The sequence below is a fragment of the Pagrus major genome, chromosome 9 (assembly GCF_040436345.1).
Source record: "Pagrus major chromosome 9, Pma_NU_1.0".
Taxonomy (NCBI): Eukaryota; Metazoa; Chordata; class Actinopteri; order Spariformes; family Sparidae; genus Pagrus; species Pagrus major.
This window is the reverse complement of record NC_133223.1, coordinates 18,232,340-18,257,301: the sequence shown is the minus strand read 5'-3', so window position 1 is coordinate 18,257,301 and position 24,962 is coordinate 18,232,340. Positions and strand designations below refer to the sequence as shown.

At 39.6% G+C, this 24,962-nt stretch overlaps 1 protein-coding gene across 1 annotated transcript in view; it reads left to right on the top strand.

The window, feature by feature from the left end:
- myo3b (myosin IIIB) overlaps positions 1-24,962 on the top strand; it is a 75,284-nt gene that overhangs the window by 24,931 nt on the left and 25,391 nt on the right. The window contains exons 11-27 of the mRNA XM_073473784.1: positions 1,344-1,428; positions 1,520-1,636; positions 2,391-2,495; positions 2,724-2,807; positions 2,919-3,121; positions 3,200-3,298; positions 3,390-3,504; positions 3,592-3,718; positions 5,262-5,472; positions 6,263-6,410; positions 7,577-7,730; positions 7,920-8,008; positions 9,411-9,540; positions 18,458-18,537; positions 19,885-19,905; positions 21,050-21,127; positions 23,305-23,510. Of these exons, the coding sequence (XP_073329885.1) occupies positions 1,344-1,428; positions 1,520-1,636; positions 2,391-2,495; positions 2,724-2,807; positions 2,919-3,121; positions 3,200-3,298; positions 3,390-3,504; positions 3,592-3,718; positions 5,262-5,472; positions 6,263-6,410; positions 7,577-7,730; positions 7,920-8,008; positions 9,411-9,540; positions 18,458-18,537; positions 19,885-19,905; positions 21,050-21,127; positions 23,305-23,510 (2,052 nt within the window). The remainder of the gene's footprint in view (positions 1-1,343; positions 1,429-1,519; positions 1,637-2,390; positions 2,496-2,723; positions 2,808-2,918; positions 3,122-3,199; positions 3,299-3,389; positions 3,505-3,591; positions 3,719-5,261; positions 5,473-6,262; positions 6,411-7,576; positions 7,731-7,919; positions 8,009-9,410; positions 9,541-18,457; positions 18,538-19,884; positions 19,906-21,049; positions 21,128-23,304; positions 23,511-24,962) is intronic.

Genomic DNA, 24,962 nt, shown 5'->3' with positions numbered 1-24,962 from the left:
GTGCCAGAAAAAGACCAAAACCAAAAATCTGTTCGTACATCTTCCTCTGCTGTCTGACTTCCCTGCTCTGTGGCACTCAGCCCCAGAGCACATTTGTTCCTACTGAAGACATACATCTCACAAATATTCCTGTCTTTGGGTAAAGTAATACAACAGCTGGGCACTGCAGTACTGAGCAAACGTTCCTTAAAAAGTAGTAAGAAGTGCATTTACTGTGGACTATTTTCACCTGAGGATTCAGTGTAAACTTAGCCCAGTTATAATTCAGGTGGAGGTTTACAGATCACTAAATTCATGCTGCCTTTAACGCTGCTGTCAAATGGAATATGTGATCTTGTGGTTACAACATGTGAAGTTGTTTTCTCAATATACATTGTGTTGAAGTGATTAAGTCAAGAGAACCACTGCTAGGCCATGGCATGTAGAAGCCGCTGATGCTAACAGTTTAGCAAGCAGCTAACAAAATGCAGGTCGTCAATATCAACATTTCCTCCGACCTATTATGTTATTATTTCTTAAAACATCAGCAAACACGTAACAACTCCCTCTGTCATTTATGCATGTTGAGTTCAAACAAAGTCAGACCCACATTTACTAGAATACATCACAACACTTAAACTGTTATATATAGCATCATAAATTAATAGTTGCTCACTTACAAAGACTTCACACACGAACATAGTGATGGATTTACAAATAGCTGAGGCCACACAATCCTGGTGTTAATTGACAGCAGCAGGGTGTTGTATGTGGGATTGGCTCAAAATAAACTGCAGTGCCCAGAGCTATATGACTTTAAATGATGAGTAATATGCTATTTAAGGTTTTGGCTGCCTGTTAGTAGGATCAATTCAGTTTTGCCTTTGATCTTTTCACGGTATTTCATATCAATTAAGCAAGTATAGAATATCACCAACCTTATCCTCTGAATTTCATAGAAATGACTTATTGTCCACTACACATTGGAGTACACTGTGTACAAGCCCACAAACGTGTATATAGACACATAAAATAAGCCGTAGGCACAAATGCAGCTCTCATTTGCTCTCGTTCACACACTCTTTGGTGTCCCCTGAGGTTTTCCACAGTCCCATGGAGCCAGCTGCCTCTCTGTGTTGACCTCTGCCCACTGGGGCTCATTGGAGAGTGATAGGTCAAAACACAGATGAAGTGCAATCACAGCCTGTGATAATGGGAGATGTGTCCCCTGGGAGAGCTTTAAAGGCTTCACACAAACCTTGGAAGTGACTGGGTCTCACATCCGGCCAGTCAGACTACTGTTTCTCATTTGGTGGTCACTTTACAGCTTTCTGAGGCATTATCATGTCCTTGGCTCCATACAGGCATGAGCGGATCAATACTCGTAAAACCCTCATAATAGAGAGCTGTCCCGATGATGATCTGGTCAACCTGGAGTTCTTAGATGAGGTAAGATTTAACATGTTTATCTCATCATGCATTGATCGGCCCAGGGTACAATCTTGTTGATGCTATGTGTGTGTTTTTATCTTTTCTGCAGGAGACAATAATCAGCCATCTCCAGAAGAGGTATGATGAGCTGCAGGTGTACACTTACGTTGGTGACATCCTCATCGCTCTCAATCCCTTCCAGAATCTCAGCATCTACTCTCCGCAGGTTTGTTATGGACCAGTCACACAAAAATGTTCCCAGTGGTTTCTCAATCACAGTGGAAATGCTGAAAGGCCACTGTCCTTCATTAGTGGATGTACAGTTGTTCTATATACGGTATGTCTTGTCCCTTTATTTTAGTTATTTTTTTTAAAAGTCAGTAAATTAACGAATTTGGACTTACTGATATATCTCATCCCTTATCCAGTGCCATCATGAGCTCACAGTTCTGTTTTATTCAACACTTTGGTTTATGAGGGAGATCCACTGGCTATCGTTTGACAAAGATTTAGCCCCTGGGGGCAGCGTCCAATGATTCCGGTGTAGTCGGTGGATATCCACATATCTGGATAACTGATATCCGGGCCAAGACCTCCTCTTCCATGTGCCAGTCATTGTTTACATAAACGGATATCCCCATATGACCACGGATAAAATAAGAAAAGCCAATAAAAAGCTAAATCATCTTTAGACCATATCCAATGGGTAGCAAGACTACATTTGGGCCAATGCAGTCCACTATTTTTGCCCCCCTCATGGACTTTTTCCCTGCATGCAACCAAAGCAAGTTCAAATGTGATTAGTTAGTACAACGACTACAAACATTTAGGCCTTTCCCTACAGATTCTGCATTCATATGCTGCGAAACTAAATAAATGGTGAAAATCTAATTATAAAAATTATAATACTGCAAAATCTTCAAAAAATCCAGGTTGGGTTTAAAATAATGTGCCTTGTGTATGCATTTCCCTTCTCTCAGTTCTCTAAGCTGTACCACGGTATGAAGCGAGCTGACAACCCTCCACACATCTTTGCTACTGCAGATGCAGCCTACAGAGGCATGGTGACGTTCTGCAAAGACCAGGTATTCTACAGAAAAACCATTACATGAGTGGAAACATCCCACCCTCTGACTGTAAAATTGAATGAATGAAAATCTTTGCAGAAAACCATAAACATAATCATATCATATCATAAACATTGTTTAGGAAAATGTTTGGGAGGGATTTTTGCTTACACCCAGCACTGAGGTGTCCACCTCGATATAACTTGCTGATATTTTAGTCACTATAGCTGTTTCCCTTTGTTTTAGTGTATCATAATCAGTGGGGAGAGTGGTTCGGGGAAAACAGAGAGCGCTCACCTGATTGTTCAACATCTTACCTTCTTGGGAAAGGTAAAGTAACACCGTGGTCATCTATTCTTTGATAAATATGTTAATACTAGTGCTGAATGCACCTCAAAATTACACCACAGTTCATTAAAAGAAACATGTTGTTGCTCTCAGGCAAACAATCGGACTCTACGTGAGAAGATCTTACAGGTGAACCCCCTCGTAGAGGCCTTTGGAAACGCCTGCACAGCTATCAATGACAACTCCAGTCGCTTCGGTAAATACTTGGAGATGAAGTTCACACCCACTGGAGCCGTCATCGGGGCCAAGATATCTGAGTACCTGCTGGAGAAGTCTAGGGTCATCAAACAGGCAACGTATGTGCTGCTCAGGCTTTTTCTGATTGGAGTTCCCTTTGTCATATTTCTGACACTACTGGCTTTCCTTTCTTTCAGAGGGGAGAAAAACTTCCACATATTTTATTACATATACGCTGGGCTTTACCACCAGGACAAGCTGAAGACTTACAGTCTACCAGACAGGAAACCTCCCAGGTTAGAACAGCAGTTTGAGATGTTTTATAGCTCTCCTGACATCTTTCCTTTCCCATCGTGGAAATTAAATCGTCAAAATGTTCATCTGCAGGTATATCGACAGTCAGCATCGCACAGTGATGCAGGACATCGTCTCCAGCAAACTGTACAAGGAGCAGTTTGACGCCATTCAGGAGTGCTTCCGAAATATCGGCTTCACTGAAGAGGTACTTCAATACACAATCAAACGTAGGCTATTTGGTCGCAGATCAAGTGTGATGATATTTGTATTTTTCTTCTCTTTTTTATTGCAGGAGGTCAACTCTGTTTACAGAATTCTCTCAGCCATTTTGAACACAGGCAATATTGAATTTGCTGCCATCACATCCCAACACCAGACAGATAAGAGTGAAGTGCCTAACGCAGAGGCCTTAGAGACCGGTGAGATATGATACATCAGGCATTATGTGCTCTTGTTTATTTAATGATTTTTAAAGGACTTGTGTGTTAAATGATTTATGTTTAGTTTAGAACCCAGGAGCTCAACAAGGGATCCGTGACCCCGAGGGGTTCCTCAGTGTTACTGCAGGGGGGCCGCCTAATCATTGTAATGTGACGGGTTTACAGATCCAGTCTTAAGCCTCCTGAACTGCTCCCAGACTCATTGCGGCCACTCCAATAATAACAAACATGTTTGATATATAATTAATGATTTAAAATTTTACTGTCAGAGTACTGTCAGAACCGAACCGGATCACAACAACCAATTAAAGAAACATCCGGAGCAGCTGACGGTGCTGCCAAGTTATGGTAAAAATTCTTGCCCATGATGCTAACATTAGCTAGCATACTACTGTTGACAGAATTTTAAAATTTCACCTTCAGTTCTTGCCAAATAATAGAAAACCATGTTGAGTGAATCTCCCCACACATCCAAACTTATTTAACCCTCTGCTTTTGTTTTTTTTTTCTCACTGCAACGCGGTAGTAAAGTAGCAAGTTGTTGCATCACGCCTATCTTCGTTTTGTTTACATCTGCTTCCCCATGAGAGAGTGTGACGTAGATATGAGAATAACAGACAGACAGATTCCTTTTCTTTATAGTTTGATAATTGTTTCCAAGTTTTTATTTTTTTCAAAAATGTAAACGTGTCTGAAAATACACATTAACATGAATCCAACATGATTATAGCAAAAGTAAATTCAGAAAAAAACCCATTTAATTTAGACAACAGTGATGACAGTTTACCCATGATTCATGTAATCAGGTGAACATTCTAACATAAGCTTACACTAAATTACTGTGTGACAGCTATCCATAATGACAAACTTGACAGCTACATATTAATGAAACATATCAGCCAGTTTTCTGTGTTTTTATTCCACGCGTATAGACATTATTGTGAGCCACAGTGTTTTGTAGCTTATCAAGAAAGAGACTTTGACATCCACCTCAGAAACCACCAGACAAATGGCAGAGGATCAGGACAACGTGCCTACGATTAGCCACGCTACACCTGCTGCCGACTTGTTTATACACGGCACTATATGTCACCCTACATGTTGTTGTAGGCCAAGTTTAATATGCAACAATATTTTATACATTTATAGTAGGAAGTTCCTGTTCTGTCTCTCTATCAGTTAAGGGTCCTCAACTTTAATAATTTGTTATTTTGTGACGCACTATGGCAACAATATATTGGATGTCATGTTAGCGTTTGTGGGTACTTTTATGTACATTGCACAAATAAACAATGAATCAATCATATCTTGTTACCCAGAATAAGGGGGGTAAACAAAATTCCTACATGTAGTTGACAGTATAATATATACAACAATATAGACAGAACCCGTTTCCATTTACATAAAAAATGTAAAGACGCTACGACATCCACAGTAAGAGATAGCTGGAGCTTATTTTTATGCTAATGATAAATGAGCTCTTGATTATCAAACTGATTAACTCTCTCGTCTTCTCTCTCAGCTGCGTCTCTCCTCAGCATCGGCCCTGAGGAGCTCCAGGAGGCACTGACCTCCCAGTGTGTGGTCACCAGGGGCGAGACCATCATCCGCACCAACACGGTGGACAAAGCCGCCGACGTGCGAGACGCCATGTCCAAGGCCTTGTACGGACGCCTCTTCAGCTGGATAGTCAACCGCATCAACTCCCTGCTGCAGCCTGACATGAATATCTGGTGAGTGCATGCTGGTGATGAACATCTGTGCGGACGTTCGCTGTTGCTCTTTCTTCTTCGATTATTTCTGTGAGTTTCTGCAATGCGCTGATGACCTTTATGGATGTCTGTAGAGGTAGATGCAAACATGCAGAGGAGAATATCAATGGGCGAGCGCAAGACAAGTAAAAGGAGAGCAAAAAAAAAGTTTTAATAAATTTTTGATACAGAGTTGCGTGCAGAGAAAATAATGTTGGGATGATTAAAAAGACTTCAGAGAGACTGCAAAGAGGCTGTTCATTGATCCAAAAGAATTCCTTCATAAATATGAGCGTCGACTGTCAAGGAGTCGTCTCTCAGAGATGTACAAAAGCCAGAGTTCCTGTCTGCATTCCAGTCATCTCTGCCGTTTCCTTATTGCCATTAATAACCCGGTAGCACAGGCTAAAGGTGACCTCTACGTACAGTGGGTAATGACTGATCATGAGAAGTAGCAGCTCCAAGCACTGAATATGAAATATTCGTACTGTGTTAAGTTTTCATGCAGAGGATTGTTTGTGCAGATATTGAAAATGACTCGAGGTTAAATCAATAGAGACCAAAATAAAACCATTTCAAGAAGCTCTTTCTTTATGAAAACTGATGTTTATGATTTCTCATCAGAATACTAGAGCTTCCAGACCAGCACTCTGTATTTGGGTTGAACTTGGATTATCATTAAAGTTTTATCAATTAATATGGCTGCTGGGGATTTGCTTGTTCCATTACATAGAAGAATAAGTTTGTTTGTCCCCTTTTTTCTCCTTTGAAGTGCCGCGGAGAGCGGCATGAATGTGGGAATCCTGGACATCTTTGGATTTGAAAACTTCAAAAAGAACTCGTTTGAACAATTGTGCATCAATATCGCAAACGAGCAGATCCAGTTCTACTTCAACCAGCACATATTTGCCCTCGAACAGGTGAGTTTGACATCCAGAGACGGGTTATTGATCAGTGCAAACATCAAGCATCATGCTTAAGATGTCACTGTAATGTGTTTTGAATGAATAATCCACAAAACAGCACTCCTCAGCAATGAAACAAATTCCTTTTACAATGCTGTTATTGAAATCAGCCATTTTAATATTATTTTTGTTTTCACATCCATCAGGGCAGAGAAGCTCTCAACATGAACATTTTGCTTTTAGTCGAGCTGTGATGTGTAAAGGATTGTTTGTACTGTGTGCACCATCAAATGACTCTCTTAATTGATTTAATGAAGTTGTTTACAATGAAGTGTGAGGAGTCTTTTGTTTTCCTTGATGGAAATGAAGACACATTAATCAAGAACCATTTTGCCATAATGCCTTTTAGTCCATCTTTACTTTGCATCAATCCTCTTAAAAGGGAAAAACAAAGTAAGACGGGGCAAATATATTTATGTAGCACTTTCTATTACAACCAGCTTTACATTTAAATGCATAAAGCAACACATGCACAGAAGATACACTTAATAAAACACAAAGAAGATCATTTATTGAGGCAGGATCATTAAATGTAGCTGTTATTGCAAGCTACTCTTACCCTTCCCACATTAATTACAGCAGTGATCATTGAAAATAAGCCTGTGGAAAAGTTTCTCTTCTACAAACAAGTGCGAGCTGCCCCTGATGAAGGGTTGCTGCTCAGTGGAAAAGGGAATTTTATTTGGTGTGGATGTGTTCAGTCTTGCTGTACACAGACGCTGATTATTCTGAGTTAATGACTTAAACATGAGGATGGTTTAGATCCATTGGTTCCACTTTATTAGTAAAATATATATTTAAAGCAACTTTTTGATCTGAAATTAAATAGATGCAATAATATGATATGACTCTGGGTTATTTGCAAAGTGAAATAAATTATGAATAAGTAAGTGGCTCTATTTGTTAGTTCAGAGCTGTCCTGTTTTATGCATTCAGTAAAAGACTCTATTATGCTGTAAACTTTAGCCGTAGACACACACACACAGCCTGTTTGATTTTGTTGATTAGAAACTCGTTTTTTTCTTCGCACATGCACAAATCATATTTAGCCCAGATTTTTTAATTGGGTCATTTAGAGAAATCATTAACTAGATTATGCTACATTCACTGGTTCTCATTAGATGGAATACCAGAGCGAGGGGGTGGATGCCAGCCTGGTGGAGTACGAGGACAACAGGCCCATCCTGGACATGTTCTTGCAGAAGCCCATGGGTCTGCTGTCCCTCATGGACGAGGAGAGCCGCTTCCCTCAGGCCACTGACCAGACCTTAGTGGGTAAGACAGAAGCTCCTCCTGCCACATGCTCAGCCATCAAAAAATCATGAAAAACGAATAATAGAGGTCAAAGGTCACTGATTCTTTGAATTCTTGCCACATAGATTACATACTAAAAAAATTTCCTATCTGTGTGGCTTAAAGCATCTTTTTGTATCTTTTACTTTTTCTATCATTTCTTGTCTACAGATAAATTTGAGGACAATTTGCGCTTCAAGTACTTCTGGATACCGAAACGTGTAGAGCTTTGTTTTGGGATTCAGCATTATGCAGGAAAGGTATGAAAGGAGACTTTGTTCGTTGATGTTATAAGAGTGGAGTTTTAGTCATGTTTTTAAAGTTGCCACAATGATGGCACAAATCATGCTTGTAGCCCTGCCGCTTAAAATCTGATTTCCAACAAGAGGAACTGAGGAAATTTACACTTTCAGCATATGAATGTGAAAACAGCCTTCTAGTGTCAAACTCTGCTCAAACATCATTCTACACAGTGAAGCTCAAACATGTTGGAGGGAGACTTTGAAGTTTGTAAAATGCCTGTCACAAATGCTACTTATGCTAGGTGAAAAAAACTCAATTTCTACTTGTATGTCCTGTATGTCTTTCTATTAAGTTTAATGCCATGCACAATGTTAAGATAACTGAATCAAGGTGGAAATTGAATATTCAAGATTAGGCTGGGTTATAATTTACAACTAAAATGTATGGACTGTGTGATGATATGATCATGATTTGTTGATTAAATGTATGATTCAAAGATCAGAGAACTGTAATTTTAAAATAAAATTACAAAATTAGTTTTTTTTAATTTTGCATGCAAGTGATATATAATAAAATTGATATAATATGATATAATCTTAATGTAATGCAGAATGGTGTAACACAGCTCATTGGCCTTTTTCACATGACACATTTTGACTTAGCCACAGGAGCTTTCTCAACAAACGGGGAATCTTTGCAGGAACTCAAAGAACATTAGACCAATGTCTAAATGAAGTTTTGAGGACATTATTTTACCCCCCAAAAAGTCCCTGCTCGGGGGAGAAGTGCTTGAAAAGTGAAGGAACTTGCAGTGCTGAACATTTTTGATTCCTTGAGTACTCGCAGTCTATTTTAGCCCCCATTTTTAAAACCCTGAAGCCACAAACCTGTCTGTTTCCTTTTCTGCTTTGCCACATACACAGATTATTTTTATGATAATATGGTGTCCTTGTTGACATGTATAAGCAGCCGTCACTTTCTCGTATGTTAACAACCTAATTTGCCTTTTGTGGTAATGCACACAACAACAAGCTTAATGAACCTTTTAATTTCGTGAAAAGTAGTTCTTCAGACAGTCACAGTCCGGGTACTTTTGGTGGAAATGTGACTATAGTTTAAAAATCCCAGGTATTACTAATAACAGTGTCCCAGTAAATGGTGACCGTGTGACAGTGAGTCAGAGTGCACAACAGTTCGCTGAAACTGAAGCAACCAAATGGAATTCAGCAGTCTTTGCATTTTGCTTTTCCTACGGTGACATCCCTGATTCCTCAACTGTCATACATTGATATCAGTAAAATACAATAATATAAATTTCAACCATATTGCCAAAAGCTATACAATAGGTAATGATGAATCAGATTGGCTTCTTAAAATAGGAATAATGTGAATGTGAATGTCTTCTGTCTTTCTCGACAGGTAATGTACAATGTGAACGGGTTTTTGGAGAAGAACAGAGACACTCTTCCTGCAGACATCGTCGTGGTTCTGAGAACGTCGGAGAACAAACTTTTGCAGCAGCTATTTTCCAGCCCCTTAACTAAAACAGGTATGCTATGATAGGCCTCAATGAAAAAATATAGAAATGTAGAACATCTCAGCCACTAACAGGGGCATTATTCTACAATAACAACAATAGAAAATGGAAATGGAAACTTTTCTTTGAGACAAACTATTGTTAACAATGCCGGGTTCTGACTGTATTACTGTGTGAATTGTGCCGGTGTCTCCTGCTTCCATAAATGTTCAGGTAAGTGGGTTTCTTAAAGACGCGGCTCTCAGGCATCTCCTGGTCCCCCCTTCGTTTCAAGCCTCTGTGCGCCGTCCTCGGATAAATCTGCAGTCTCCATTATCTCTTGAGAGGCTCAGCTCTCTGCACGGCGCTCTGTTTTTATTTTCACTAAGCTGTCCCTCTTGGTTTCCCACTGCTGAATGCTATCTACAGATTGTGGGTGCAGTGGGATATTTTTATGATAAGGTTTCTAAATACCCAGGGGATGAAGAAATAGTATTTAGAGAACACAAAAGCAACTCTTCCCACCTCTTTTCTGTTGGTTAAATGAAGGTAGAGTAATGTGCTCGTCATTAGCCGTGGCTGCGGCCTCCTGGTCACTTGACTTAGCTGAAATGCTAATAGATGTGTTAAATTATCAGATTCCCACTTCCCTACTATATTTCGGCTAAGCCACATTATGTGATTCACTTCCTTTTTAGGGACCTGTAAATGCCTGCTTTCAGCCCCAGTGGCATTAAAAGGAGCTTCAATTCACAAAAGGCACCTTAGCCGAGACTCCTGTAGAAATCTGTGTGATGTGTCTGTAAACTTCAATTGCAGGTTGGGCACAGGGGAGCCTTCAGCCACTTCCTTTTCTGCAATTAACAGCTTCAGAGGAGCACACGCTGTAAAAACAAATTCAGTGAACACTTCATTTCAGTGCACAAAGGCACTGAATAGATACTAAGATGTGCTGTAATGTTTACTGCTGCTGCCATAGTGTCACTTAGGTCTAAAAGCTTCTTTATTTCCCTTTTGTTCCACTGCACTTTTGTCTGTTCAGACTGCTGGATCGAGTTAATGTGATGATTTGTTACAGAAATGTTGTGCATTTTGAGTCGTTTCATCCTGAAAAGCTTCACCGACGCACACAGTTATAGATTCTCTTGCATGTTCATTTAACTGCAGTAAACTCTCTGTTATTTCTTTGGAGTTGGAGGTCCAATTTTCTTATTGCAGTTTGAGAAACTGCAGATCATCTCATTAGATAAAAGCTATGAAACGCTCCGCTCCGGCTTATCATTCTGGAAAAGATGGAGCACCGTTTAAAGAGAGATACAGTATGGCGTAAGAAAATTATAAATCTATTCTTCGGGGTAAAATTTGTGGGGGGATTTTAATTTGCATTTTACTTCACATTATAGATTCACTGTTATCTGTGAAATTACCATTATCTTGGGGGATCTGATGGAAATCTGTTTTACACCAGGGTGGTTTCACACTCTTGGGTCGTCTCCTCGCAGTGTCACCACTAGGGGACACCCTCGTAGACCTGCAGCCTGACACTGAGGATGGAAGCACTGATATAGTCTAGGATGTCAACCTACACACATGCATGCAGCAAATGTACGGCAACAATTAATCTAAAACAGATCATGTTCCTCTATATTATAGTTTTTGGAACAGACACACAGTCTGCATTCATGTAATATATCAGTTTGTCTTACACACCAGATTGAGAATGTGATGGTCTGAATATTGCTGCAGTTCATGTTTGGAGAACAGTAGGAAACTAGAAGGGCCTAAGAAAGTAAAAAGCTCCCAGGCGGTGAATAGCGAGGCCACTTGAGCCCTGCAGAATGTGGGTCCTTGAGGCTTGGACATGTGGTGGTGTTTTGTCAGAGGAAATGGGATGTATTTGCATGGACAAATTCATCAGAGCCAGGGCCTTTCCCAGATCAGGGGGATCACAGTGTTTGAATTGGCTGGGCTCAGTTAGGCCTGCCAGGGCCTGGGCAGCCTGCGGTCACAGTATGGGTCTCTGTGGGTGGGTGTGTGTGTGTGTGTAGCTGCAGGGCTGCCTGGCTTTGCTGCTTCTAAGACAGCACATCTGCACACACAGCACCTCAAGTCTGCCAGTCCTTTGTCAGAGCACAGTGAAAATGGAGGATGTGCAGAGTGATGTGAGTCCCATGAAAAGTTCACAGACAGTGTAAAGATATATTTCCTGCCATTTTCCTTCTCATTGAGATGCATTATTAATCTTTTACAGGGCTTTAACACTATATAATATATGTAGAAAAAAAACCTGCACTACACTCACGCAATTTATTGTCATTTTGAATTATTAGTAGGAACACCAGCTGAGCATTTAAATATTCATGTGTATAAACTTAAGCAGTGGCAGTATGCATGTAGAGCTGAACATGTGGGTATATTTTATTTAAAAGTCTGATTTTAAACCTGAAACTTGGTATTCTTAGTCCTCTAAATTTAGTGAGAGGACGACTTTTTGAGGTGACTTAATTTAACTGCCTCAGAATAAAATGTTAAACAGGCTGAAAAATCCTCCATAGGATTGTATGTTTTTCTGCTGTTCTTGTGATGATGAGTCTGTGTTTGGAAAAACCCTCGAAAAGCCCTAAAAAGACGGGAACCATGATTTAAATCTGTCTCATTAAGGAGGAAAAAATTACTATTGTGCATTGATGGATGTGACTTTACTGTATATTTGTTTGCAGTGGTGAAAAATAACTAAGTACATTCACCAAAGTATTGTACTTTTTGAGGTGCGTGTACTTTACTTGAGTATATCCATTTTGTACATGTATTTCAGAAGTCAATGTTGTACTTTTTTACTCCACTACATCTATGTGACATGTACTCATTGCTAGATTCTTGTGATTGGCTTTTAAGATGTGATGCAAAATCCAGCTGTACATAAAGTAGTTAAACTGCTTAAATTGAATCACAATTTATTTACACAGTAATATATCGTCAATAATTGTTAATTAACATGATATTTAATAATATGACACTGGCATTTTGCTAATGTTTCTCTGTTTCTGCACAGATTTTAAATGCAGAAGTTTGACTTCTAACAGTATTCTTATATTGTGGCATTGCCTTAAAGTATCAGATTACTTCTTCAAACACTTACCTTCGCAGCAGTTTGTCAGACTGTCACAAAATATAATCTACATGACTCATGTACATGGACATTAATTTAAAGTTGTTTTAGTGACTCTCAGCTCGATTTACTTTTGTGCCCGTACCTTGTTTCTTAGATGTTGGGTGTATATCCAGGGTTTACTCCAGTCTGTAGTTAGGTTTAGGCAACGCACTTAGCACTTTGGTTAGGGTTAGGAAAAGTTATTTTGAGTTCTTGAAATTGCCCTGAAATGTAATTTATGGGATTCACTTTGGTTAAATTTGGGAAGGATCATGATTTCAGTTATATGTTAATAAAAATCAGCTCTTGAAACACTGACAAAATTTTTCTCTTTCCGATTCCTATTCATGGATGTGAATTTTCATTTTAAACTGTAAAGTGTCATGAAAAAATGGACAACTTCTGGCCATGTACAAGACTCCTCCATATTACATTTCTGGGTTGTACGTATAGTATAGTCAGCAGTATGTTCAGGAAAGTCTTGTTCATATTTTACAACGGGGTGAGTTAACAAAACAAGCTCACAATATTCTCCTGTGAGATGTCAAGGGTGATAAGTTCAAGTCACGTCACGTATGTCGAACGATTTACATTGTTTTTATACATCTTCACATGAAGCCACAGCTGCAGTCCTCCCATCCTCTGCATCTCCCTCCGTCTCCCTTCATGTTAGGAGATCCTCCTGTGTAGAGATGACAGGCTTCTCCCAGCGATATGACACATTTGGCTCTTTGTTCTCTCCCAGTTGAAGCCTCTTCTTTTTTCATCCCAGTGGGCAGACACCACCGTCTCTCTCTAGACTTCCACACAGGACCAAGAGAGACACTCACCAAGTAATACTTTTGTTCAGTTTCTCCCCTAATCGCGATATTGGAGAATGTTTTGAGTCAGCAGTGGGATTTTTTGACAGGCCCGCACATCAATAGCGAGGAGCCAGCTCTCCTAAGTCACATGGTACAACATCCTTTGATAAATGCAACACTGTGTTGTGTCACTAAAAGCCAATTACACCGTGCTTTTCATGATTGATCTGCTCTGACAGTAGTGGATGGCATTTAAATCAACAGCCCCCGGAGCCATCTCTAGGCATAAACGGTGGTGGTTATGGAGGGTGGGGAGGGTGGCGGCGGGGGTTATGGGTGCTTTAATCTCATTTGCTTGGTTGCTGAGTTGGGTTTCTAGATCACATGTTTTCAAAAAGAGAGCGGGAGAGCGGCGGAGATATCCAGCAAGCTTCTGCTCACTCAGCTCGGGAAGGCTGCTCTCTCTTACAACTTTGATTGTCCCCCGTGTCGACAGCTCGATCCACAGCTTCTGAAGTACAAGGCGCACACTGGGACTCATAAAAGCGTGTAGGGAGGTGTCATATTGAACGCAGGATTGCTTTTTAATCCCAAGCACATTGACTATTCTTGTCAATAGAACCCCAATACAACTGCCAGCTTGAGCTTTTTTTTTCCTACAGGATTCTTGCTGGGCTTAATTTTCAAAGTGAACGCACAGATGCCAAGGAAGGCTTTTTCTCTTTCTGCCCCCCCTCTCCTTCCACCTCCCCTTCCTCGCACACTGCACTGCCTCACTCTGTGTTTGTCCTGGAAGTCCATGCCAAGAGCAACATGCGTGAAGCAGAAACGATCAGTGGGACGCTCCCCCACCGCCTGTTTCTCAGCACTGAGTGACCTGATGGGAAATATTCCCCTCACCTGCTCTCCTCTTTTTAATTATTAAGATTTTATATTAAAATATTAAAATAAGTAGTCCCTAACTAAAAACACAATGTGCCTTTTTCATTAAAGGGAGAGATCGCCCTGAAACATATTTTTATATCATATTATGTTTATCCATCTGGATTGTTTGGTGTGAGTTTTTGAGATATCAGATGTCGTCTCTCGAATATAATGGACCCGGTTGCACTCGGTTTGTTGCGCTCCAAGCATAAAAAAATATATATTTGAAAAACTCAACAGTAATGTCCCTTTCCAGAGATCATGACCCGGTTCTACAAGATAATCCACAGACCTTGTTGCTAGCAGTTTCATGTAAGAACTATTTTCTTTGTGTATCACCATGCAGAAGGAAACTTGCATGTCATTGACAACAGTCTAGCAAACCAAACTAACGGTACAGTCGAGCTGTGCTGTGATACAGAAAGAAAATAGTTCCCACATGAAACTGCTCACAGCAAGGTCTGTGGATTATCTTGAGTAACTGGAAAGAGACGTTAATTTTGAGTTTTTCAAATGTATTTCTTTGGTGCCACAAGCCGAGAGAAGGCGGACATCTCGATGGCCGATATCTCCAGAACTTGGCACCAAAACAATCTATAGGATAGAAAGCACTTACAGGGGAGAGAAAAAATATGTATTTTTTATTTTTTGGATGAACTGTCCCTTTAACTGAATCCACTGTCAAAGAACAAATCTTCTCTTTTCTCGCTCGTGTCTTATTTGAATAATTATAATCCACATCATTAGACAAGTTCCCCACTGTATCTAAATTAGAAGGTCTTCTTTCAGGCCGGACATCACAGGTGTTCCCTTGGTTTCATGTCTCAGGAGGCAGAAATCTTTGAGGATACTGACTATTAACCCGTGCTCTAATCATCTAGTCAGGAGGGGATATGAAACCCGCCAGAAGAATGAATTAATACGACCCGCCAAGGAATACACGAAGAAAGCAGCGAGTGTCCATTTGCAAGGCTTAGGTACAACTGTCATAGTTTCTCTCATCGCGGCGCAGCCCCTTCATCTCCCCTTGATGGTGTCATGGAAGTGAGAGGCGTGAAAGCACAGTGACACTCCACGAGCCCGTTCCACTCGCAGCCGCTAATTCATCATGACAAATGTGCTCAGATGATCTGGCCCAGCAGCACTAATGGGGAGAGGAGAGAGCGCACTTCATTTGCACAAGACCCACTCCAATTAATCCATCCAGCTTTACTCTGGGCTAATTGGAGCAGGGCCCTCCCTGCCTGTGTGCTGGTAATATACCCGACACAGTTTAACGGCTCCTGTTCTCAAAGATCATACTTTTTTTGTGTGTTTTTGTGTGTGCGGATTGTGCCGAAGGGGCGTTTGAGGTTGTAAAATCTGTCCCCGTGATCCTAAACACAAGGCCCTCTCACAAACATGTGTTCATAATGAGCAATTAACTGCTCATATTTCCATGTTATCATGTTTTACACTTTCCTTTCTTCTATTTTTAGGTTTGGATTCAGATCCTGTGGATATTTTTCCAAGCATATTATTAACAAATATAAAAGTGCATATTTTAATGTGACAGAACGTCTTGAATTTTGTTTATTTACCAAATGCAAAATGTATTAATAGCGGAATAAATGAGTGGATAAATAAATAAAAATTAGCAGATAACTGTCAAATGCTAAAAGCAGTACCATCACTAGCTTAAAAGACTGTTTGAGTTCTTTTGAAGTGCTCTCACATCATATGTTTTGGCTTGTTTTGACTACAGCAGTGTGTGTGTATGTGTGTGTGTGTGTGCGCGCGCGCGTGTGCGTGTGTGTGTGTTTGTCCCATGAGATACCACATTGCTTTGGCTCACTTTAAAACCTTTGGCACAAATAGGACGTTCTTTGTCTCAAGTTAGAAGTGGTCTGGCTGTTAATTAATCCATCATAAATTGATTTTGATCTCTCCAGTGTTTGATTGATGCTTCTAATACACACTTGATAGGGCCGAGTCCTCTGAGGAAGGCAGGCGCTGATCCAGTCTTTAAGTTTCTGGCTCGTTGTCAGACCACGTCCTTAACAACTTGACGCAAGTCTCGAAATTATATATCAGAAGCCGACTACATATTTGCATTTTAGAAGTTCGTCTGTGTGCGGTAGAAAATCTAGAACAATTGTTGGCCTGTCACTTCAGCTTTATCTTAAAAAACTTACAAAGGTTTTCCTCCTTGCCATACACGGCAGCTTGGGTAATGCTGCCTCCTGTGTCTGCAGACGTATTTTTCTAAAGGTGTGTGTGGCACATCTGTGCAGCTATTGTTTATTCATGGAGTAAACCCTTTGAAATGTGTTAAGATACTTCCCACTCATTATAAAAATCCTGCCACCCATGGATTAGGACTTTGATGTCACCAATCCTGCTTCAAAGGCTTCTTTCACTGCTATTAATCACAGTTTAGCCTCTGAAGATATAGCCAGAGAAAACATTTGGACATCTTGTGCAGAAACTTTGAAATGTTCAGACTGTCTTGCATATGCTCTGCTCATATCCTTTCCGCTGTGTGTGGGGCTGTTGGACTGCTGTGCAGGCAGCTGCACTCCTGAGTCCATGGGATTCAACTCAGATTTAGGCTCCTTCTGAACTGTCTTTTATGCTGTGCTGCAGTATCAACACCACTGTTAGCCCAGTAGTCTGGCTGTTTTTTTCTTGTGTCTTGTATGTTGAAAAAGAATATCACATTAAAGGTGCAATTTGTAATATATGGCCAGAATGTAAGTTTAAAACATAAAAAAATTAACTAACATTTTCAACAGAATGTGAAGAAACAGTTGTTTTGACTTTATGTCAAAGATATCTACTGCATGCTAGCGCCAGCCTGTCCTGTCTGGTAATGCTACTACTAAAGTCCGACACTGTAGCCGCTGTAGTTTCAGCTCACAAATATATGGAGAGGAGACGTCTCACAATCACCCTCGTCTTTTGTAGTCAAATAATAAACATAACTAGGATTGCACTAAGTAGAGCGCATACCCCCGCTAAGGCCCAACAGTCACTTTTTGTACTCACTCAAAGATACCAGCCACCTAAAAACGGCTGATTTTTTTCATCAAGATCCATGTATTATTCCCTGAGAAATGAATGAAAATGTGGAAAAATACCCTGTCTAGCAATGTTAAAGGCAGTGAGAAAAAATTCCTGGAGCTGTCCCTTTATCTGGATCTGCGCTGTAAGGTAATGGGGTCTATTCTGGGCCAAGACCAGTCATCCATCCGAGTTTCGTGGCATTCCGTTGTGTAGTTTTTGTGTAATCCTGCTGACAAACCAACAAACCAACCAAAAGACACTGGTGAAAACATAAACTCCTTGGTTAAGGTAATGAACTCACAAAATATCAAGAAAATATATATGTTTTTACACCCATTTTCCTTATCAAACAGAAAAATACAAATGTACACCTTCTGAATTCAAGTCTCTCTTTTTTACCAAACTTAGACGAACTCAGTCACCTTGTTAACTCATCGTAAAACACACGTCATTCAAACTCCACAAAATAAAACTCATCAAATACGTCTTGGTTTGTCTTTTCACTTCCAACATTCACCTCTGGTACGGTTGAAATAAATCCTCAATTCACTGAGTTGGATGTAAAAAGTCCTGGTCGGAGCCGCTGGCTGCACAGCTAACTGAGCTAACTAGCTAACTTTGAGCTAACTTGCTATCTCCACAGCTCTCCCACTCTCTTCCAACTTCGATACTTTTTATTGGCTGTCTTGAGGCATACAGGAAAGACGCGGCTCACCACGTGTATGTGTCATGTAATCTTTTGTTAAAACAGATTTTACGATGCTGAAAAAAGTATTGTTAAAGAACTGTTGTTGAAGTCAAGGTATCGGTACCAGTATCAAAATGTGTGGAGTATATTGACTCTGGTGATATGCTTCCCCTTGTTTGTTTGGAGTGACCTTCGACAGAAGGCCATATCATACACGTTGCATCTTCCAAGTGTTTACGGTGTCTCCATGTTTGATGGTTCACTCTAACACAGCTGTTCAAACTCTCCCTTTGCTTTAAATAAACCCTGACATGATTACTTATGACTGGTTTTAAACAGGAAATCTGGCCACGTCCAGAGCCCGGGTCACCGCTGCCTCCAGATCTCTGCCGCCGCAGCTTGGCTCAGGACGCACAAAGGTGAGGCTTGTGCTCCTGTAGCACAAATCATCACATCTGAGAACATAATGCTTTTTATTTGTTGCTCACAGGCATTGCACCACAAGAAACCCAGTAAAAACTTGTGCTGTGAAGCATAGCCACATTAATTGACTACCCTGTTATGTTTGCTGTCTTGCTTGTGGTGATGCGGCATCGCCATCTGGCATTCAGTGTCTCCGACATAAAAGTAGTTTTTCAGACTTAGTAACTATTGTTTTGTTGTTAATGGGCACTAAAGTATTGTTAAAATGTTTGTGGGTCCTCACACAATCAGCTCAAATAGCTGCATCAGTGTACTTCAATGAGAGGCCATGAGTGTAATATTGCACAATAACTATTCATATAGCAGCACTCAAAAGACTTATTGAGAAGTACACTGAAAATATTTGCATCCAGCACTGTTACCCATGGGAATACTGAGGGTCACTGTGCACAGTTTCCTCTTATAGTCAGACAAAACTTTTTTAACATAGCAATTAATAAATTGTTAATTTTTTAACAGTTTATAAGAAACCAAAAGTTTTTTAAATGCAGGGATTTCTGACTTTCTCACAATTCCACTGTTTCTTTTTCATTGATGGAATGTAACTATGTACCTTTACTCAAGTACTGTACTTAGGTACAGTTTTGAGGTACTTGTACTTTAGTATTTCCATTTTCTTCCACTTTATACTTCTATTCTGCTACATTCTGGAGGCAAATATTTGCTCACTACATTTATTTGATAACTTTCGTTACTAGTTACTTTACAGATTGCGTGCTGTATCAGAGTCAAAGCAGCACATTTTTGAATTTGTTTATATTATTATCAATTGTTGATTGATTGAATTGTTTGTATTATTAATCATGAATATGATATTGTAAATACCTGTGAATATACAGTCTATATATATGTATTTATATATATATATATATATGTGTGTGTGTGTGTGTGTGTGTGTGTGTGTATATATATATATAAAATTTACTTTTACTTGTACATTTGATACTTAAGTACATTTAGAGTTTTACTAAAGTTGTGTTTGTATGGGTGACTTTCATTTTTGCCAGAGTAATATTTTTAACATATCTTTGGTACTTTTAACAACACTGGTCTATTTTACCTTATTTAAGGGGCAGCATTTGGTAAAATCATAATGTTTGTAAGATATGAAACTGAAAATACTGCATCCTTGTCCATTATGGAAGTATTTTTACAGTCTTTTAAAGTCTTGACATTATGATTTTCAGTGAAAAAACCCTTAAATGTGAATTTCAGCTTCTTTACTTCCTGTCTATCCAATTCTCTCTTCCTTCATTTCCATGTCACTCGTGTGCCGTTCTCAGTCTCCCAAATACCTATTGAAGGTAAGATTTCTGTTGTCAACAGTACACGTTTATAGATCTCAATATATTTACAAAATTAAACAGACGAATGAGTAGAATGCATAATTCACTGAAATCAACTGATTCTCATTGTAATCCAAAGTGAAACTTCAGCTTTGCGTCACTAACTTTGAAATGTGTGCAGCTTCACTCATCTAACATCAATCACAGTCTGAGTTTGGAAAATGTAAATCATTTCTTTTGAACTATTTTCTCGTACTGCCACAATTCTGCATCATTACTGTAAACAAATGCTCTGTGATGTATCTATTTAGATTATAGAAATACTTAATGTGGGACACAAACACAGGCCAAAATAACCGCGGAAGAAAGAACTTTGTTGAACTTCCTCTAAGCACCCACTCAGTTATTCTCAAACAAGAACGGGCTTCTTGGTAACAACTCGGTGTCATTGATGTAATATGTATGCCGTCATGTTCTCAATCAGAGCTGGGGGAAAGTTGACAGAAACTGACACTTACAAAGTTACCAGTACGACCAGATTAAAGTAGTGTGAGGCTTGTTAGAGAAGTGGAAGTGAGTCCTAGATAACCTTTTGTACTTGTGTCGAAGCATCTGATTCCTCCCTTCATGTAACTCAGAGATTGTTTGACATACCTTTCTTTTTCTGTACGAGGATGAAATAAAGTGTTAAGATATTCACTTTGCTTCATAGACTTACCATAAAATATCTATTGCATCATTAATTTTGATGAAGCCATGAACTGCGAAGGCCATTAGAAAGCTTATATTGTGTCCTCGTTAATCCGTCGTTGTCGGAATGACTGTCTGCTTGGTGACGGCTAGTCTCATTACTCAGAATGCTGTGCAATTTTCCCATGCCCCACAGCAGTGCAGAATTATTCTCTAGATTGTTAGTTTTAAGTGTTTATGGTGCTATGTTATACAGACGGCACAGTTAGCACAGCTGTGTATTCCCAACTGGCCCATTTAGAGGAAGGAGACCTGCTGTAATAATACCTTTATCTCTACAGAGCCCACCGAGGACGTCAGGTTGCAAATAAACTGCATCACATTTGAATCTGCTGCATTTGCAGCGATGCTCCTGGCCTGAGTGTGGCCTGTTTATCAATACAGCTTATTCACTGTGAATGTCTGTGTTCAGGTGGACACCATGGAGATGATGCGTCACCCTGAGGAGACCACCAGCATGAGGAGACAGACTGTAGCCTCATATTTCCGTGTAGGTGTTTTATCTTTTACGCTGCTTAACTGTCTGACAGCAACTCGCAGTTAGATCATGTTGTGTTCTCTTCTGTTCAATCAAAATCATAATTATGTTGACACAAACAGACCAATACACCTTTAACTCGGAAGTAACTATTGAGCTCTTAAAATAAGTTGAAAAGGACTCAGAACTCTGTTAATCTAACTATCATAGTTAGATTACTAGCCTGAACTCAAAATCTTACTAAGTACATGTGTCTAATCTCTAAAGTCAAATAACTAATTACAATTAATATAAGAAACAATCAGCTAGAAAGAAGCATTTCAATGAGATATTGGACACTTGTTCCTTTAGCATTTTTTTACTTATTACAAGGAAGAAGCACCTTGTTTTCATTCATTTTCACTTCCTGTGTTTTTGAAGTAGCATTTTTGATGGCGTTGTTTGGAAAATGCCTCTATTTAAGAAGGATTTCAGTTGGATTCATTTTTAATAAAACAATTTGTAATGTTCTTATATATTTAAATACGTAAACCACTCTGTAAGATGAATTACATTCTTGCTTGCCTCTAAAATGACAGGGAAATGCCTCAAATCCAGAGATCGACTTTTAAGTTTGGCAGAGCATGTACAGTAATAATCTTCATTACATTTTTCCAGGTTGTAAACTATCTTGTTACGAGTTCATACAAATTTCATTAACTTTAATCTACTGAGGCTGCTGTAACAGCTGATAACAGAAATGCACATTAAAGCAGAAACAGTTAAAAGGCATCTAAAATCCACAGAGAAACACCAATTACCAATTACAACAACAGAAAGATATTCTGATCGAAAGGTTTTACCATGATAACTTGCACGGTAAATTCAGTGTGATCTCAATTTCTACATTATTTATCCCACTGGTGAAACAACGCCAGACTCACCACATTTGCTTTGAGTGTCTGTTGTTAACTGTTCTCACTCCCTGATAATTCTAATTTGCTTTCTCAATGTTAATTTTCTTTTAATGAAATGCAACACATTTCGTAGATGTTTCACAGTAAAAAATAATTCCAGGTAGCAGTGGTGATTATTCTTTCTGAGCCACTCTTAATGTGAAACACACTGACGATGTGTGTATTCACAACAAATGGCAGTAACGGCATAACAAAACAAAACAACCAGGAGCTCAGAAACCATAATATGATCAAATATTGTTGAAGAAATAAAGGCCTGTCTCAGCTAATCTGAATTTACAGTAATTTCATCATATCTGTAACTTATTTAAAGCTGCACTAACCAAAGAAAAATACATGAAATGACTAAAGGTATGTGAAAAATTCAGCTCGAGGTGATGAACCAGCAGAATTATTATTATAGAATTATCATAACTTCTATAGGTCTCCTCAGTTTTACAGACTGTTTTAGCATCTTTCAGTTCATTGTTTTGGTTTATCGTCCGCAAACTTGTCAGCGTAATTTCCAGCAGCAGTAGTTTTCTGCGAAAAAATCAGTAAAGAACCAACTGGATGCTACCTGCTTAGCACTAAATGGTAGACAGATACGGTTGGCAACGTTTAGCAGCTAAAAGAACAGATCTGTCTCTCAGGAGTTGATGGAGACCAAAACAGAGCTAAAAGCAGAGTGATTATTGGACTTATTTCTGTCAGGTGGCCATAAAGTCTTCTCCACATGAATGTTCATGTTAATCCATGTCTGCTGAATCTTTAAGAACTTGATATGGTGATGATATGTTTATATGATTTTCTGCTGTTCCTAAGGCCAAAAAAACAAATTAATACTAATTAATGTTGCTTTTAACAATCACAGTTGTTTCTTGTCTCCTGATTTTTAGACATTAACGCAACTGGTAATCCAAAATAATAAAAAAAATTCTGCAATTCAGTTGCTTTTATTTATTTTTTTTAAATCCTCTGCTCATTCATTTATTTATGTCTGTTTTATGAGAATGAAAAAAGGCTGCCAGGTCCTGTTGGGACTGATTAACACTATCAATTACTATTCAGCTTGTACTCTTATCAAAACATCTATGTTTGGAAAAGTTTTATGTTTGAAGTTGAAGCTAAGATCATTATAACTGAACTGAAGCCACTGGAAACAGATAAAGTGAATTTATATTTTAACTTGCCTTCTTCTTGTCCCCACCAACTGTTTATTAATTGAATCTAAATCCAATTGTGTGTCTGCAGTACTCTCTGATGGACTTGTTGTCCAAGATGGTGGTGGGTCAGCCACACTTTGTGCGCTGCATCAAACCCAATGATGACAGGCAGGCGCTGCGCTTCTGCAAGGAGAGGGTGATGGTGCAGCTGCGCTACACAGGGATCTTGGAGACGGTGAACATCCGCCGGCAAGGCTACTCCCACCGCATCACGTTTGAAGAGTTTGTCAACAGGTAAGAGCCGCGTTAAGACAGACAGCACCTACACTCTGTAGCTCGTACACATGCTGAGCGTCGACACAGCCCCAGAGATAGTGCAGAACAAGCGAGCCGTGCTCCGCATCACACAAAAACACGGGTTCTTTAATTAGATAGGGGTACAAGTCGAGCAGAGCAAGAGGCTGACTAATTGGCAGTCATTAGTGATAGTGCAAGACTAAATCCTACAGCTCTTTTAACTGGGTGGATACTCCAGCTTGGAAAATGTGGACACAATTCAAACAGGGAGGAACTGTGATTATAAGGGGTGATGCATTTTAATGGATTTCCTTTTGCTATTCATAAAGGGTTTGTTCTGAAATTCAATGACCTGGAAAAGCTCAAATGTATTCTCCAGGTCCCCTCGGTATTACATTAGACCACAATTAAAACAAGACTCCATCATTAGGCCGGCTTTACGTAAGGATGTTGTTATTGTTGTTGAAAATGTGGGACAGGATATGATAACTGTTAATAAGTGCTAATGTCCAACCCTATATTTAAAAAGCGTATAGCTACACATCCGCAGCCCTGCGAGGCGAAAACACACAGACTAAGATGAGTGTGGGAAAATGCAGGGAAACTTATGTTTGATCAATTTTCCTTTGAAAAATATTCCAGCCACCTCTAATATGGAGACTTTAGGATGATATCAAATTTAATTAACTTGGGCTTGTGGCCAGCAGGAAAAAAAAGCTTTTTAGATGGTTGGTTAGTCTCACTGCTTTAGGGAAAAACTTTAAAATACTGTGCTTAATTTTGGTGACCTAAAACTATGATTGACACACATCACATGTCCTGGTTAAAGAGTGTTTGATTATTGGAAGACCTGCTGGAGGATTTTTATTGTTTTCTCTAAGCCACCTGTGCATGAAGTGTGTGTGTGTGTGTGTGTGTGTGTGAATGAGAGGGTGTATCACCACTTCAAACTACATTTTAACCTCACTGTTGAATCCATATCATCCCACCTGAGCCAGGCAGAAGTCATACAGACAGACCCGAACGGCTAAACTGCACCTTTAGTGAAAACTGATTTAAATTTGTGCTCTCATATCAAAGGCTCGTCTGATGTTGCCAAGCAGTGCTTTGTATTTACCATCAAAGAAATAACAGGTATCAACAGGAATTAGAATGAAAGGCTGTAGACTGAGGCGGGGAGGGGAGTTCAAAGAAGTTTTTCTTCTTGTTGTTGTTCTTCTTTTTGACCAACGCCAGAACACAAGAGATGAACCAGTCGTTTTGGAGCCTTGATGTCCCTGAGCAAACAGTTAGAGCCACTTTGTCCTATGCTGGTATTTTGTAAACTACAACAAGAGGATCAGGGGACGGATCCAGACAATGTGAGCGATAAACACGCAGTGGAGCTGATGAACAGCGATAGGCCCCGGCTGATGGGCATTTTCTGAGGCCACTGAAATAAGAGACGAT